The 19,380-nt window shown below is 32.0% G+C and overlaps 1 protein-coding gene across 2 annotated transcripts; it reads right to left on the reverse strand.

Annotated features, from left to right (window-relative positions):
- Positions 1 to 1,014: 1,014 nt before the first annotated feature.
- On the reverse strand, positions 1,015 to 18,199 carry LOC134708358 (uncharacterized). Of its 2 annotated transcripts, XM_063568829.1 has the most exons (15): positions 18,112 to 18,199; positions 16,973 to 17,121; positions 15,975 to 16,055; positions 13,494 to 13,623; positions 12,284 to 12,486; positions 11,273 to 11,413; positions 10,084 to 10,298; positions 7,608 to 7,811; positions 6,550 to 6,711; positions 5,488 to 5,652; positions 5,234 to 5,338; positions 4,626 to 4,827; positions 3,425 to 3,693; positions 2,510 to 2,658; positions 1,015 to 1,195 (listed from the first exon to the last, which is right to left on the reverse strand). In XM_063568829.1, the coding sequence occupies exons 1-15, from the start codon at positions 18,174 to 18,176 to the stop codon at positions 1,090 to 1,092; spliced, it is 2,346 nt and encodes a 781-aa protein (XP_063424899.1). In that variant the 5' UTR covers positions 18,177 to 18,199; the 3' UTR covers positions 1,015 to 1,089. The 2 variants fall into 2 exon arrangements, with proteins under 2 accessions (XP_063424899.1, XP_063424900.1); XM_063568830.1 differs by lacking the exon at positions 7,608 to 7,811.
- Positions 18,200 to 19,380: the final 1,181 nt, after the last annotated feature.

Here is a 19,380-nt window from a genome sequence, read left to right on the forward strand (position 1 = left end):
CTGATTACATAACACCCTACATGTGTTTGGGAATACAATTCAGTGTCAAAATAGTTATCAAAGGTACCAGGGTTATAATTTAGTACGACAGACGCGCGTTTCGTCTACATAAGAGTCATCAGTGACGCTCATATCAAACTATTTATAAAGCCAATCAAGTACAAACTTGAAGAGCATTGAGGATCCAAAATACCAAAAAAATAGTGCCAAATACGGCAAAATAATCTATGCCTAGTTTCAAAAGTTTGAAAAGCCAGTACAAGAAAACCATGTTGATATTTCATTGCCCTGAATGGATTGTACACTACACTGTAAAGTCATATAATTTCATTGATGAAAGTTGTAAAATTGACATCCGATAGTGCATGTATCATATTATAGTTTCAGGAATTTTTAATCTTATCTTAAATCCTTATTTTGTTATAGAGGCTCAATGTATCCAAAGTAATGGGCATCATGCAGTATTGACAGTTGAGGCACCAGCTATGCAGACATACATGGGAGGATTTACATATGAAATAAAATATTAAATATTTTGAACATTTAGATTCATTGAACCTTAATCGTTAGTATTTACATTTTTTAGGCGTTAATAGCATCACTACCTTGTGTTTTGATTTACAAAGATTAAAACTGTGGGAGTTAAACCAGAAAGAAAATCTGTCTTCTATTGGATGAAAACTCGGACAGCAAAACTCGATCCTGCATGTGGTAGGTTTATCGCATGGCTCTTCGCCAGTCAGAATTTAAAACGCAGATTACGTAAACCCAAAAGGTCGACCAAAATAAGGAAAATATATGAGGTGAGGTAAGCCTCGACATGTCAAGCGTGGCAAAAAATTATGAAGGAATAGAGTTAAAAATCAGATAGTTGATTAAAACGTTAACCAAAGGATGAGAAAAACAGAGAGACAAACAGTGATGCAAATAACCAATGGTCCATCTGAGCTTAAAATAATACCAACATATTTGAAATAAAATAGCTATTTCAAAATCAAAGAGTTCCTTGAGCAATTGAACAAATAATTTTTATTTTATTTTATTTTGAAATGACAAACTGCGCTGAGAGAGCTGGATTAATTAGATTTGTCAAGAACATCTGGCTTGTGTATCTAAATAGTTGTATACACCGTTAGGAAGTCGACGTTGTGTTTTTCTGGATGCTACTGAACTGTAGTAATCAAAGCTTGTATAGCTGTAAAGAGAGGTAATCTTTTTTAGGCTTCATTACTCATTTTAACAATAGATCTTTGCTTTGGTTTATGTTTATGATAAGAAAAATTAAGATATGCATGTGATGAATTAAATCCAAAGTACCAATATGTTATTGTTCACAAGTGGCAACACTTGACCAAACATTGATCCATTTCAATTGATATTTTATAGTGTGTCTTTCTATGTTGTCATGTTCCACTATTGTTTCAGGTAAGGGTGAAGGTTGGTACCTATTAAAACCTGCATTTATTTGCACCTGTTCTAAGTCAGAACCTGATATTCAGTGGTTGTCGTTGGTTCATAAGTGTTTCCCTTTTTTTATATAAATATTAGACCGTTCGTTTTTCTGTTTAAATGATTTTACACTAGTCCTTTTGGGGCCGTTTATAGCTTGCTGTTAATTATGCGCTCCATGTACTTTGACCTAAAATGATTTACTTTTTAAAATTATTACTCTGGTGGAAAATTGTCTCATTGGCATATCTTCTTATATCTATATAAAACAAATAAGTGTAGAAAATAAAGCCACAATTTGGCTATAATCGTTATGTTTCTTTTGATCTTGTAGTTCCAAACGGTCCACCATATTAATACATCACTAGCTAACAAATGCTTGGGTTTGGACGTTCCTTAAAAAAAGGTATTTCCAAAAACCAGAAAAGCGCGTTTGATGCACGGAATTAATATAGCGATTTGAAGTGGTAGATCAAATATTCTTTTCCTTAAGCAAATACAGGCATAATCACGATTTTTTACAAATATTAAGATTCTTTCATTTCATTAGATATCATTATCTACGGAAGCCCTTGAGTGCCATTATTTGCATAAATATTTATGAAGAGATGGATAACTTTCTGGCTGCCGATGTTTTGTAAATTATACCTTTCGTATCAAAATAATGAATAAATTTAAACTAAACAATATTTAGTAAAATATATCTCAGAGATTTTATAGTATTATGCACGATATAAAAAGGTATCCTGTTTGGAACATATGGAATGTACGACAAGGACTTCTCACTTGAAATAAAATTTTCATTGTGACAAATCATTTTAACGCCATATTTTTAAAAACGTAACCATCATTATTTTGTTATAATTAATATTTCACCTGCCATTGGTAAATGCTCGTATGTTTTAAAATTATTTATTCAAAAGAATGATAATTTTTTTATAACTTTATATGTTAAAGCAAGTTCATTAAAATTTGCAGTCGTAAAAACAACGATAGAAACACAAATAAAAGAAGCAAGATAGAGAAAAACAAAAAAGGAAACAAATATCAAAACACTTACGTTTTCCATGTATTTGTTGTTCGTGTGTCTATGCTGTGATATTTGTTGACCCCTATCTTGTTTACCGATCTGACATACACTGTATATGTAGTAGGGTTAAATCCATCTAGTACAAGAGTATCTCCAGTGTTGCCAACGTCTGGGTAGTACTATAAAAAATACTGTTCATAAAATGCATGAGCTTTTGAATTTGCCGTTTGATTATGGATTTCTGTTTTGAATTTTCGACGAAGTTCGATAATTTTGTTATTTTACTTTTTCGATAAATATTTCATAATTTATAATATTCATTTATTTCTGCTATTACAAAATCTCTCTTTTCATCACAAACTCCATTTTAATTTTAAGAGGAGCAGTCCCCTATAATGAAGACATTGAAGAATTTTTTTTACTGGGTAAACCAAGATAATTGAATATCCAAACTATCAGTTATAAATTGGAAAAACATGATTTATTGACTGACACTTTTCCCAACAAATTTTGATAATTAGGGTAACATTTCTTTTTTTTTTTATTTCTGAAAGCCGACTCAAATAATGTATTAACGGAAAAGGTGCTCGATAAGATTTTTTTTCTTTTTCATCGTATTTCTTTCTACGCCAGTCACTATTCACAACTGTATGACCTTAAGCTTAAAATCTAAATCTTTCAAATGGCATTTGATGAAGCTGCTTCTTTGTACCCTGTGTTGCCCACGATAACACAAATGAAAGAGTTTAAGGATAAACACGAATAAGATGAATATCTTACTTTAGGATCTGATTTTTTTCCCTATCGTATCGTAAAAAATAATCTTTTAATCTTTCATACTGACCCAATGTTGTCATCGCATTCTTTTTTGGCCACTACAAAATTTAAATCAATGCACGTGCTACTATGTTCGATTTTGACTAACGAGTAAAAATATATATTTACCGACCAAGTGGTGCCATCATCGTCCGTTACAGCACAACGCCAACGAAGAGCTCCACGTTTCTGTAAGAAACAGCCATAGCCAAGGGTCGACTGCTGAAGAAAACTGCATGGTATATCTACAGGACTATGACTATAATGTCGCGTAATGAAACTCTGAGTCGCTACATACTTAGGTACTGTTCCAGGATCTTGTCCGGTGTACTCAAGCATTCCCCAACTGCCATATTTTGATGGAGTGCCAGTGGAGGAAAAATAATTGAACAATCCACCTTTAAATAATACACGAAAAGAAATTATGTTGCTTCTTATTTGATTGTTGAATTTGTAAATAAACTTATACATTGTAGTTTTTAAAGTAACTGTTTGCACTTTTTATCAGTGAAAAATATAAAATGAATATGAGAATATCGGCAAAACTAATAATAACAAAGATCTGCAAATGTAAGCACCCAATCATCGAATCCCTTTACAGGGAGTATAAATACAATATTCAACCACAAGCATCTTAATAAGAGAAGTGTTAATAAAAGGATGTTCAAACACCAATGCCCTAAAACCAAAATGTCAATGCTGCATAAAAAGCAAAATATCAAAAACTGCTAACTCCAAGGAAAATCCAAAACGGAAAGTCCCCCACAAAATAACAAAATCATAAGCTCAATCAAATCAAACGAATGAAACACATCTGTCATATTCCTGACTTTGTATGGGCCTTTCCCTAATGAAGAAAATGGTAAAATAAACCTGCTGGTTTCATAGCTAGCTAAATCTCTCACTTGTATGAAAGTCGCATACAATTCCATTACTAAGTATATTGACAATTATGTGTGAAGAAAACAAACATACATAATAAGTTGATATGTTGAAAATATGAGTACAGCAATCAAACTTGTGTAATATAATTTTAGTCATTTAAATTCAAACAAATATGTAAACAAAGAAAAACAAGATGGCAAATTGACAATGCACATAAGCAAAAATCAAGAACAAGAATACAAAAATGACTTTTTCACAATAACACAATGGCGGAATATATAATATCCGAGCCCCGCAAAATTAATAGTTATACCGAAAATGGCCTGATCAGTAAAGACTAATAATTTACGAAGACAAATAAAAGAACATTTTAACACATAATTAAGATGATAAACAACGTCAGTACCTATAATCTATATTAAGGAAAAAAATTATAGGTTATTACCTGGTGATGAATTTTGTGGATCATTAATCACGATCTTATACCAAGCTTCAAGAAGATTATCTACTACAGACTTGATATGTTGATCTCTATTAAAAGCGATTGCTTTATTCGTGACGTCGTCGTGACTTAATCCTTGGGCAATAGCACTGCCTTCCATAATTGATGGTCCGCCTTCGTACATCAGAAGTTTAAGTCCATGTTTCTAATAAAGGGAAACATAAAGTTTTATTTCAAATTGATATTAACAGTCTACCTCTTCTTACATTGTACACATAAACAAAAGCAACCATCTCTTTAAATAATATTTGTGTTCTTTTGTGGTGTTCTTAATTTCAAAATGTTATATTCGTGTATTTATATGAATTAAGAAATGTTTAACCAAAACATTTGTCATTTTGTTAATGTTTTTGTCACTTTTTTTACTTATAAAAGTCTGTCTATATCGGAAATAACATCATTTTTCGACAGTCCTATTCAATTTTCCGAAACAACCTGTACATAGTAGTTGTTTTATACCTATTAAAAACGCAATATGAAGCCTTCTATCAGGAACACACTTCAAAGACAGTATTACTAAACACTCTTAAATCTTCTTATTGAATATTTACCTTGGCGAGGTCCATAAAATATTGAAATGACGACTCTGATTGCGACATTTGATTATTGCAATATGTCTCCATTTGAATATTCGACATGTTTAACATCTCTGCTGCCTATAAAAAGACAAAAAGTTCAAATTATCAATTTTAATTATTCAATTATATGTTCATCAACAACAACAAAATACTAGCAAAAACATATTTTCATTGTTTTGTGTCATTTGCATGCGTGAATAAAATTATTATATATGCATTACACGTACATGCTTGCCTGCGAGATTATTGCAATCGAAATAACCAGTAATAGCTATTGCTTTAAAGTTTCGTGTTCTATTTCCCAAATCCTCAATGGCTTGTCTTGTGTAGTCTTGGTTACCTGTCTGCCATGCCCAAACTGTTACAATTTTGTCAGGTTGTGATCCGAAAACCTGAAACAATAAAATCCTATTTCAAGTTCTGAACATCCACAGCTTTTTTGTTTGCATTTGGTCAGATAATTTATAAAAAGATCTCAAATTAAAATCGATTAGGATTGTGACCGAAAGTTCTAACGGAGACCATTAATACTGCATCTAGGTCTCTGCATTATAATGGAAAGTGTAGTTATTTAGTTCCATTTGATTTTTTTCTTCATTATAAGACGTTAACTGTATAATTTTTATTTGTCAAAAGATAATGCTTCATAAGTATCGCCTGAAAATAAAAAAAAGAGCTTTATCATGCTATATGGTACCAAGGATCGGCACTTTGAAAACGGGGTAAATATCTATATACCTTTAAGTGCATGTCCACGAGCATGTAGTTCAAGTTTGTCATATTCGTTAATCTAAATTTATTTTGTTATAAATTAGTCTGTTAGTTTCGTTCGAATTGTTTGATATTTTTCATGTCGGGCCTTCAATAGCCGACTATACCGTATTGGTTTTTAAGTACCCCTTTGTTGTTTCAATCCTAAACATATTGAAAATTAAAACATAATCCATATATTTCATTCATTTTGTACTCCCAAAAGTATTGGTGTATGCTATGCTACTTTTAAACAATGTAAATACATATAGCTTTTATATATCCAGGTCCATACTGGGGGAAAAGATTTCCAATTCTTCTGTTTTATTTCGTGGTGTAAATCAGACCATTTTTCCTTGTGTTATAATGATGAGCAATCACTTTTTGCAATGTGTTCTGTGCGAATTATGAATATAACTAGCTTCAATATGGTTTAATTAATCTATAAGAAATAATATCACATAAAAGACTTAATTTTGAACAATTACTATGACCATCTAACTCGCATCATTATAAGTCTTTGTCAATTATTTACAGACCGTTTTCCAAATTTGCATGATTTCGGAAGATCTCTTATTATAGTATTTCATTCCTGCTTTCCAGCTTTGTGGATCTAGGTTAAGCTTCGTGCCTTGTTCCTGGGTATAATGAGTCTGTCGAAATATTCCATTCCATACTTCGTTTGAATATTCAATGTAAATCTAAAATGAAATACAAAGACTGAATGTTAACATAATATAAAATAGGGGCGAAAGATACAAAAGGGACATTCAAACTAATATGTTAAGAATTGACTGACAAAGCCAAGTCATAAAATGACAAATTCTGTGGATCCGTTTATTCTCGTTGGTATCAATTTTCGTGTAGTGAGGAAAAATTGCATTTTCGTGTTAATTTATTTCGTGGATTTTCCCATCTCTGCATACAAAGTCTTAACAAATTTTGCAATTCTTTGAACATTTAAATTCATGGTTCACCTTACACACGAAACCCATGGAAATTGGTATCCAACGAATACCAATGAATCAACAGTAGACAAAAAGACAAACAATTGAACACAAAACACAACATAGAAAGCTGAAGTCTGAGCAACACGAAAAATCCGAAGTACCCCGCATCGTCCACTCTGTATTTCTACTTGTTTTTATAGATTTTTCTTATTCTGTAATGTAACACCACTGTTCTAGTTTGGGGAGGGTTGTTGCGCTTTCAATCTAGTAAAACCCCGCCACATCTCATGCTGAAGTCATGAGCCTGTAAATTCAAACGTTGTCGTTTGATGCTCACGCTTCCCACTGTTACTTGAAAAGGTCAAATATTTGAGAAAATAGAAACATAGATACGGGACGCCTATTTCGCAATATAAAATAAGATATAGATCTAAGAGAGGACACATATTTTAGACTGGCAATACATTTGAGACTTACATGTATTTTTGCAAAAACAATTGCACATTATATTTATTTACGGTCAGTCATTATCGGACACTGTTTTATCGTTTTATTTTATAAGTAGATTGAAATATCGGTTTAAAACAAATGCACATTCCGTCTTAACTTAACTTAGAAATAAGTATTAATCGTCTTTTCATATTTACCTTTAGATCATTTCGAAGGGTATTCTCAACTAACTTAGCAAACTGGGTGATGAAGTTGTCATCTGCAGCATGAGGCATATTAAACCATGGATTTGCACCAATACGATTGCTCAAATCTATCATGTGTTCAATAGCTGCCCCTTCTGATCCCGTGTGTGTATGATGTTCCTGTTTGCGTCTGTCGTCCCATGTTGTAGGTTCAGGCTAAATTTGTACATGTAGCATATTTATTGGTTAGATGTAATGACACAATCCCATTATTTTAGAACTCATAACAATAGAAGCAAATATTCAACCCAGCTTTTTTAGCACAAAAAAAACCCTTCCAATTAAGAAATAACACTTTTGTTTTTTTAAATTACCATCAGTTTTCTTTTGTTTTATCAAGGCAAGTGGATAGATGTCTCATTGGCACTTATATAATATCTTCCTATTTCAAATAATTACTTTTCGCCATTTCGCATTCAATTGAAGCTTAAATAAAATTGAGAAAGGAAATGGGGAATGTGTCAAAACGACAACAACCCGACCATAGAGCAGACAACAGCAGAAGGCCACCAATGGGTCTTCAACGTAGCGAGAAACTCCCGCACCCGGAGGCGTCCTTCAGCTGACCCCTTAAAATATGTATACTACTACAGTGATAATGGACGTCATACTAAACTCCGAATTATACACAAGAAACTAAAATTAACAATCGTACAAGACTAACAAAGGCCAGAGGCTCCTGACTTGGGACAGGCGCAAAATTGCGGCGGGGTTAAACATGTTTAGGAGATCTCAACCCTCCGCTATACCTTTAGCCAATGTAGAAAAGTAAACGCATAAAAATACGCACATTAAAACATTAAAGTCCGAGTCTGATGTCAGAAGATGTAACAAAAGAAAATAAATAAAATGACAATAATACATAAATAACAACAGACTACTAGCAGTTAACTGACATGCAAGCTCCAGACCCCAATTTAACTGATTAAAAGATTATTTCTTAATCATATGAATATCAGGCACAATTTCACCCGTTAAAGGTTTAGTATCATATTATCATAAAAAAATATGAGAAGAACATAACCCGTGTCATGCCAACAACTGTTTTTTTTTAAATAAATGTGTTTAGTTCCGATGCAAAGACCCTATAAATGAATCAATATTAAAGCCAAAATATGCAATCTTTAATGACATGACAACAGTATCGTAACGATATCCCTTCTTTATAGGTATGTTTAAAGGTTTTTTAAGCTTTTGAGGTAAATACTGACATTTTTGTGCTTTGTAAACAATATTACCAAAAAACATTGGATGTGAAATACCTGACCGTATAAGATGTCTGCATGTTGAGTTATATTTACGAATTATTTCCTTATACCGATGATAAAATTTAGTAAATGTTTTGACTAGTTTGTGATATAGAAAACCCTTGTGTAATAATTTTTCATTAATACATAAATTTCTGTCGCTAAAATCTAATACGTTGTTACATACACGAGCGAATCGTTCAAGTTGAGATATATAATCACCCTAAGATGACGACAAGGGAACGTCACCATTTAAAAATGGATAATTAACGATAAGAAATGAAAAATCATCTCTTTAGTTTTATCATAATTTTTTGTAATAAGCTTCCCGTTAATGATATATATATCACAAGGAAGCTATTAAAACAAGAGTTCCAAATGGTGAAGTTGAAATCATCCCTTCGTAAATTTCACGGACGTCATCACGAGTTGGTTGACCGTTACGGAATAACCGATTCACAAATGATATCGGAAATGTTCCTTACGTCGTAACTACAATCCCCTTCCCTTTCATGAATGTAACATACCGAATTAGACTTTTTACCGGATTTTTTTTATCACATAAGCAACACAACGGGTGCCACATGTAGAGCAGGATCTGCTTACCCTCCTGGAGCACCTGAGACCACCCCTAGTTTGTTGTGGGGTTCGTGTTGTTTATTCTTTAGTTTTCTATGTTGTGTCATGTGTACTATTGTTTGTCTGTTTCTCTTTTTTATTTTTAGCCATGTTGTTGTCAGTTTATTTTAGATTTATGAGTTTGACTGTCCCTTTGGTATCTTTCGTCCCTCTTGTAAATGAAGATCGAGGAAAGGGCAGTGGTCGTTGTTAGTATAAACCTTATTCGTTCAACAGGATACATTTCTTTAGTATTCATACTGAATGCCTTGTTATAGATCTTGACACAACGTCAGGTGATTTATTTGAAAACCCAAATAGAAACAAAAGAAATCGAATCAGAGATTATCAGAGATTGTCATGATAAATTATACAAGGCTTCAACAAATAGGAATTGTTCATACAACAACTATTCTATCGGTCAGTAAAATTATCTAATTTTGTTTGAATTAGTTTGTACATATTGACCTGCATCTATGATGACGTTAATCCGAATTTATCTACAGGACAATTTGCACAGTGTTTCCATTGGCTTATTAAAATCCGATACCCAAAATTCTTACCGTATGTCCATTAGTGTGTAAAAAGTCCATATAACGTAGTTGAGAATATCGTTTGATAGTTTCCAAAAATGGTGGATAAAAAGGAAATTTCTCGTATCGATCTTCAAATCCTGGCATAATAAAACGAACATTTCGAACAGGGTTGGCTGGATTTGTTCTGCTGAGAATAAGGTCGATGCCATTTTTTCCTTCGTTTATATTTATAACCATTCTACCTAAAAGTGAATCAAAGATGAAAGTACTTCAAATTTAAATTTAGACTTTGTTATACAGATTACAATTTTATTTTTCTGACCTAAATGGATTCCTGTATTAAATTTCTTTGTTCAGTCTTATTCTTGTGGATCATACTTTCAAAATATTATTCAGTTTTCTATTGTCTGATAATATTAAGTCTCTCTTGAGTATTGCAAAAAAGTATTCCGATTAATTTTTTTTTCATCGCTGATTTTTGTAAAAAGGTAGTTAACAATCGATTGCAACTGATAGCATCCTGTTTAAATACACGAGATTGTTACTTGTTTTGATTGAAATACAAAAAAATCGTTTTCTGTCCTCGTGGTCATTGCGTTCGCCAATTACCACCTTCTTTGACATGAAGTTCCCATTTGATTGTGTAATAAATCTTTTTCACTTTTCAATAATTCATTTCATCTGTTTCTGTTTTGATGAGTCTTGACAAATATTAAAAAAGAGTTGCCCCGATTTTCTAACTTCTAACATGAATAAACTAGTGTATGATAAAATGAAAATGAATACTGAGAAAATACCTAAATCAGTTTCAATCTTTAAAACAAAGCTAAAACGATTTATTATGTTACTATCTCAGTTTACATAAAAATAAGACGATATGGGACGATTGCCAAAAGACAACTATTTATCAAAGTTCCTCATTAGTGGATAAATACATTTATTTGCAACTGTGCGGCTTTGGCTTCCGGAAATGAGAAAAACATACAAATAGTCATCTATAAACGGCTCCGACAAAACAAATATGAAACAGTTCAATTGAGAAAACTAGCGACTACATTCATCACAAAACTATTACTTGTAACAAAAACAAATATTACAGATATGAACAACGAAAACAAACATGCTTGAATACGTCAATCTTCCACCTAACCTGGGACAATGGTGCAACAGCACAACACAAGAACAAACTATTAGACAATTCTAGTGAATATGGTACCTTTGCCATTAAACATGATGTGTTCATGGGCAAATCTGAAAGATATGTCGCCCTCTCCGTCGTACAACAGAGTGTAATTCCCTTTTGGAGCATAGAGGCCAATGGTACTTCTTAACATCAATTTCCCTAATCTCATATTATCTGAAATCAATGAATATATTATAAACAGAAGAATATTGTTATTGAAATGTATAGAAAGACGTGATGGATTGACTGCATTATTTCTATTTAAAAAAACCACAACAGAATATAAAAAAGCCGGCTAAAATTTCCGAATTCATGATACTAAAAGCTATTCTGCTAAAATGTTGAAGTTCATCGTTGCTTTCTATATAGTCTTTTTTAATAACACTTTTTAACTCTCCTCATCTCTTACTAGCATAATTTCTATACTGTTTTGTATATAGACGTTTTTAAGCAACCAATTGAACTGCACCGGATGCGCCTTTAAATTTTGTATGTCTCTTCGGTGATACAGGAACCCAAATTATTTTAAAAACTCAAATCTCAAAACAAACGTTGAAGTGCTATGCATTAGAGAGACCGAGATGTAATTTAACCAAAATGTTTAATTTGATTTAAACATATTATGGCGACGTTGATAGCTCTCATTTGAAAGGTGTTAACTATTATCTATCCAAAGTATTTACCCATTCCTTTCTTTCATCTTTTTTTATACATCCTTAATCGCTTTTACATTAACGGTCCTTTGATTTATTTATTTTTTTAACTTTTAAAATAGCTAATGCTTTTCCCTTTCCTAAAGAAGGGCACCAATAAATATTTCGGTTCTATATGATGAACGTTTATCCATGTAGTATTGCTCACTTGTAAACTCTCAACTGAAAAAAAATAACGATAAGCGTCACACCAGTGGAAAGAAATATTACGGTATGGGAGAAGACGTTGCAATTGACAAACATAAAACTTTAATTATTCGTTCCTTTAGTTAATAGAGGTCGACATTGTTGTTAATAAATTCATGGAAAATTAATGGAAGAAAGAAAATACCTTGTAGAGAAGCAGGGTATCCGTCATTTCTCCAATTGACCAAATTTTGTTCATTTGTATCCCATTTATTTGCGTTGGGTCCACTGGTTCTCTGTGTAATCCAGGACTGAGAAAGTTTAGCAATATCCACATATTTCAGCTCAGATGAATAATACGATAGACCTCCAACGTTTATACCAACAGACACATCCTTATTTGCCATGCTGTATAAACATTAAACTATTATCACAAAACAGTTATAGAAATGAAATTACACAAAAATTAAAGAAAGTAATAACGAGTATATAATTATTGATGCGTCCGAAGTTAAGCGAATCAAATCTATTTCATGTTCTGATAATTATTACATTATATCATTCAAGTTTTGAATGAGTTTATTGTTTTTTTTTGTTTTTTTTTGCATTAATCCGGCAAATACAGGAGGGTCAAGAATTGTCTTTCAGAAAGAATAGAAAGTAGCGTTTTGGTGGCAAAGTTCCGACACGTGATCAGTATTTCATTTAGATTGAAGGCGATCGTTGCTGAATTAAAGTCAAATTTGCTCAAGGGAAGTAGAACTTTTGTTTCTTGATCCCTAAATTTATCAACTGAAAATAAGATAACGGTATGATATGAATCGTGTAAATGATGAAGTATGCACTGAATACTTATCTGTTGATTTACCTCGGGGATATAGGTGGCACGGTAGTATTTCCTGGCCATAAGGGATAATGATAGCCTTTTTAGAATTTTCACCACTTTCTAACACTGCAAAAAATTCTACATTCACAGTTAACTGAAGTACTTTCATTTTACCATTCAGAAATGAATTTGGATATGTACCATGACCGTTTACTTTTTTTGCTATTTTTAAAATCCTAAGGCCACTAGTACTTTTAGGTCTTTTATGGTGCAGTGAATGCAAAATTTAAAAAAAATCTCAAAAAATCCTTTTCATCTGTATATAAAATTATTTCATATTTTTCTACACCTGATTCATCACTCAGTTTGGGAAAGTATGTTCAGTTGATACTGTATTTTTTGTCCAATCACACTGTTTAGATACATTTACCTAAGTAGGGTACACAAAAGAGCAACCTAAATTCTGGAAAGCAAATGCTACCGTGCCACCTATACAGTCAACAGCAGGCAAAAAATAAAAATAACATTTTCCTTCCTACGTAAAAACAAAGATGTGTTAAAGAGCTTGATTAAAAACAGAGTAACATACATGTTCGGGTTATAATGAGAACAGTCATTTCCACTGTAGCCCTCAAAACATTCACACTGACCATTCCAGCAAGTACCTTGATGACAGTTTGTAGAACAGCCGCATATACCAGGACCAATACACTGTATCCCTGTGAATTGATGAAGGATAAGTCATAGTTTCAAAAGGTCATTTAAGGATATGATCAACGTTCGAATTGATTAGTATGGTATCATACATGTATTTGTAACTAGAGGCTATAAAGAGCCTGTATCGATCACCTTGGTCTAAGTGAGTAGCAAACACATGACACATATGAGTTCATGACAAAATTGTCTTTTGGTCATGGTGATGTGTTTGTAAATCTTACTTTACTTAAATTCTGGCTGCTTATAATTATCTCTATCTTATAATCTATAATGAACTTGGCCCTATAGTTTCATATGAAAATATTTTGTAAATAGGAGTAGGTCCAATAAGGGCCGATTTTGGTCTCAAATTTCAGGTTCATCTACCGAAAGATTTTGGACATTTTCTAAACACTTAAGTGTTTATTTCAGTTGATTCAATTAGTTTGTGTGAAAGATTTTAACTGATTTACTCATTAAAAACACTCTGATTCAAGCCTAAATATGAAAAACCTAACAAATCTGCAACAAAAAAAAATCACTTTTTAGATGTTTTTTTGTCAAAAATGAAAGTGGCCGCATCCGTGTTCATCCTCAACCTTAATATATGTTATGTATTATCATCAAATACAACTTACATTTCAATATTAAGAATGAACACAAATGCGGCCACTTTCATTTAATATGGAAACCATCTAAAATTTAGCTAAAATGCGAAAATTGTGAAGATTTCAGTAATTTAGCATGACTTAATCATGCCAGTACCCGAAATATTTGCATTGTATTGTCAAAAACAGCCCATATTTATGTAGCAGAAGCGTTCTACTTTCTAATAAATAACTAATTTTAATATTTTAACAAATTTGTAAAACTGCTATATTTTGGGGCCAAAAAGAAGTCTTACAGGACCTACTCCTTTACCAAAATTTACAAAATTTACGAAACTGTTAAATCATTTACTATAAAGGGCAATAACTACTTCAGGGGTCAATTGACCATTTTTATCATGTTGACTAATTTGTATATCTTACTTTGCTGTACATTATTGCTGTTTACAGTAGTTCCCTATCTTTAAATTATATATTGAAGATAATAACAAAAAAAATATGAAAGTTTTCTTAAAATTACCAAGACAGAGGCAGCAACCCAACAATGGGTTGTCCAATTTTTCTGAAAATGTCAGGGCAGATAAATATTTGACCTGAATAACAATTTAAACCAATGTCAGATTTGCTGTAAATGATTCAGAGATATGCCATAAAACTGTATTTTATCCCTATGTCAGCCATCTTGGTTAGCGGTCAGGGACATCGGAAACATTTTTAAAACAAGATACCCCAATGATGATAGTGGTCAGGTTTGGTTAAATTTGTCTCAGTAGCTTCAGAGGAGAAGATTTTTGTAAAGATCACAACAATTTACGAAAAATTGTTAAAAATTGACTATAAAGGCCATAAACTCATTAAGGGATCAACTGACAATGTTCATCATTTTAATTATTTGTAGATCTTAATTTGCTGAACATTTTGGAAGTTTACAGTTTATCTTTATATATAATAATATTCAAGATAATAACCAAAAACAGCAAAATTTCCTTAAAATTACCAGTTAAGGGGTAGCAATCCCAAAACAGGTTGTCTGATTCATCTGAAAATGTCCGGGCAGATAAATCTGTACCTGATTAACATTTTTACGCAGGCATATTTGCTCTAAATGCTTTGGTTACATAGATGTAACGAAAAAAACTGTAATTTAACCCTATATTCTATTTTTAGCAATGGTAGCCATCTTGGTTGGTTGGCGGGGTCATCGGGCACATTTTTGTTAAACTAAATACTTCAATGATGATTGTGACAAATTAATTTTTATCCAGTAGTTTTAGAGGAGATCTTTTTTGTAAAAGTTAACGACGAAGACGGGCGCCAAGTGATGAGAAAGGTCACTTTGACCTTTGGGCCAGGTGAGCTAAAATGACAATCAAGTACATAAAAATGTGTACCGCTTATATACATAAGTGCAGAAAATTAATACCAAAATGTGTGATTCTTAACCAATTTTAATACGCGGTCATATCCACGTGGTCATATTTAAGACTTATTTCCAGATGAGAACATATGTAAACTGCTGTCACCTTAAGCACAGTAGATAGTTCTATTGGAGTGTTTGATAAATACTCAATAGTCCATTGTTTTTCACACCTTAAATACTTTTGGTTTTTTTTATAACAGAAAGTATTTGGTAAAAGAGACTTACTTTTATGGGTATAGAATTCGATGTATCTGACTTTCTGATTGAAACATTAGTCGATTTCTCACGTGTGATGTAGCTGACAATCATTAACATGCTATTGTGTTTAGTAATTTAAACAACTGACCATTTGGACACTGGCAATCCCAGATACATTTGTGCTGCGCTGCATACCATTTCCAACCATCTTGACAGAGGCAGGTGTTGTCTTAATAAAAAAAAAGGAAAATACTAAATTAAATCCTTTAGTAAATAGATGTGATACATACTTTAGAAAAGAATGAACGCGAATGAATTCCTCTATAATACATTGTAAGTTATCTTAAAGAAAAGTATGCATAAAGTAAAGTAAAACAAGAATGTGTCCTAAGTATACGGATGCCTCACTCGCATTTTCATTTTTTATGTTCAGGGGACCGTGAAATTTGGATCAAAACTCTAATTTGGCATTAAAATTAGAAAGATCATATCATAGGGAATATGTGTACTAAGTTTCAAGTTAGTTTGACTTCAACTAAATCAAAAACTACCTTGACCAAAAACCTCAACCTAAAGTGGGACGATGGACGGACGGACGAACGGTACGACGGTCGAACGGACCCACATACCAGAAAACATAATACCCCTCTACTATCGTAGGTTGGGCATAAAAAGAATCGCACTTCAAGAAAGTTAAAAACTCGAAACAACTTAACAAATGACAAAATCAAAAGCTCAAACAAATAAAACGAAAGAAAAACTGTCATATTTCTGAAATGGTACATGCATTTCCTAACGTATAAAATAATGGTTTTAACATGGTTTTATATGATTATGACAGGTGTTATCAAATAGCTCGTTTCCGTGAATGTTGCCGTTTGTTTTTGTTACACTTCGGTGTTCCTGTTGTTCCTTTGTTTTTCCTTATAGTTGATGTGTGTTCTTTTAGGTTTTTGTTTGTAACCCGGATTTATTTTTCCTAAATCAATTTACGATTTTTGAACAACGGTATACTACTGTTGTCTAAATAAAAGCTAGCTAAACCTCACAATTGGATTACAGTCCAATAAAATCCTTAATACTGAAGCAATGTTACTAAGTTAATTGATTCATATTATATCACATAAAAAAAAAATTAATACGAACCAGATTTACATGTCCCGTGACCTTTACATCCACAATCAACAGCACAATCATTACCAATAAAACCCTCAAAACACTGGCATTTACCACTATTAGTGTCACACTTCCCATTCCAATGACAATCATTTGGGCAAGTGACGGAAACACTGATTCTGAGAATATATTAATTCAATAAAACCATAAAATCATATTCAACGAAAGATAAGCAACCTTTTATAAAAAAATATTTTCCGTTTTGAATAATATATTATCACAAATACAATTTTTCTTAATTACAAAATATTTATCACCAGGATTTTCATAACCTTTAAGATAATTAATTTAGAAAATTAAGTCAAGATTCATTTCCGTTCCACTGTGTTCCTTTCTAATCACTTTACTATTAGTTTCATCTGTATACCTTTTACTGATCGTACTAGAATCTCATTTCCAATATCAAATGTTCTCATTTGAAATACTTTGGTTCCAGTTTTAATTGTGGTTTTTTTTCAATTTTTTGTGTTTTTTGGTTCAAATTATTTCCTAGCAATTAAATTAACTGTCTATATTTTCTTGATTAAAAAAACATATGTCTATGCAAAGAATTCATTATTTTATGATTTTCTTTGATTTTGTTATTTTAGCTTGGATAAAAGGTAAATTGGTACATTATACCTTAAGTGATTTCAAAATATGTGTTGAATTGTTGAATGCCGTACGGTGGCTGCAGTTGTTGATATTATTGATCTTAGTTCTTCGGTGGAAAAAAAGTCTTATTGGAAATCATATCGCATTCTCTTCTTCATATATTTGGATGATGGCCAACAGTTCTCAGAGCTAAAGCTGACATCCGATCACTATAATATTGTATTATCATATGTAAATAAACTCATCATAGATACCAGGACTAAATTTAGTATATACGCCGGATGCGCGTTTCGTCTACAAAAGACTCATTAGTGACGCTCGAATCCAAAAAAGTTTAAAAGGCCAAATAAAGTACGAAGTTGAAGAGCATTGAGAACCAAAACTCCTAAAAGTTTGGCCAGATACAGCTAAGGGGATATATGCCTTAGGTAGAAGAGCCTTAGTATTTCAAAAAAATGAAAATTTGTAAACAGTAAATTTATAAATATAATCATATGTAAACTCAATAATCTTACCTTAATTTGCAACATAGAACTACGAGGAACAGAAATGACCGCATTGTACATTTAAATATACACATACTGAGACAAATTTATGATAAGGTCGTATTTGATAATAAGATACCAAATAAAGACAGCACATGTTATAAGGTCATTTGGATTAAAGGAAATTTGTTTATAAGTTCTTACTATTACATAGTAGGTATATTGCCAAGCTGTAGAAGCGCTTTGTCTAGTGATTTCATCAGGCGGGTCAAAAACACAGTGGCGTATAAAGTGGGTCAAAGAAAAATTAGAAAAAAAAAGAATTTCAATGGAAATTCAAAACGAGAAGTGCTTAATCACATGCAAAAATTAAAAGCGCTACACATCAAACGATGGCATATTCCAAACGTGGACCAGGCATTATGTTGGAAATGGTGGATTGAACCTGGTTTTATAGCTAGCTAAGCCTGGTAGTTTTATAACAGATGCTTATAATTTCATTTTATTGACAATAAAACATCAAAATTTCAAAAAATTGGGATACAGCAGTAAAAATTGTGTTATAATCAAAATCACTAAAACAAGTAACTATTTAAAAAAAAAACCTCAAAATTACAAAATCAGTTTAAAAAAGCCAAATTTTACTTTCAAAACCTAGATAATTTTTTTAATTAGTTCTTGCGTAATGATTCCGCTACGCAACTACTTAAAATGAATATTCTAATACAGTTCATTTAAATAAAAAAACAGAGGTTCTTATTTGATGCAAATGATATACTTATAAAGGAAAGTTTCTGAATATAAGATAAATGAATAAGTAATGCAGAAAATTAAGTCGGGATTCATTTCCGTTCAACTATGTTCCTTTCTAATCACTTTACTATTAGTTTATTTTTTAAAGCTCTTGATCATTCTAGAATCTCATTTCAATTATCAATTTTTTTTTCATAAATATATGGGCAATGTTACATACTGAATTCTAATGCAACAACGAGTGTAATGTAAATTTTGGTTGGATAACGTCCCTTTTTTGTTACATGGCATCAATTGATGCTATGGGACGTACGCGCAAGCGCAGACATCATATGACCGATCTTAATTACTAATGAACGTTGTTTTTGTCAGTTACAATAGAAAAAAACTCCGAGGAAAATTCAAAAAGGAAAATCCAAAATCAAAAGGCAAAATCAAAAGTCCAAACACATCAAACGAATGGATATCTGACTTGGTACAGGAATTTTCTAATGTAGAAAATGATAAAAATGTTGTATTTTAAGCTCCGACGGCTTCAATTGGGGA

Source organism: Mytilus trossulus, chromosome 2 (assembly GCF_036588685.1).
Source record: "Mytilus trossulus isolate FHL-02 chromosome 2, PNRI_Mtr1.1.1.hap1, whole genome shotgun sequence".
Lineage (NCBI taxonomy): Eukaryota > Metazoa > Mollusca > Bivalvia > Mytilida > Mytilidae > Mytilus > Mytilus trossulus.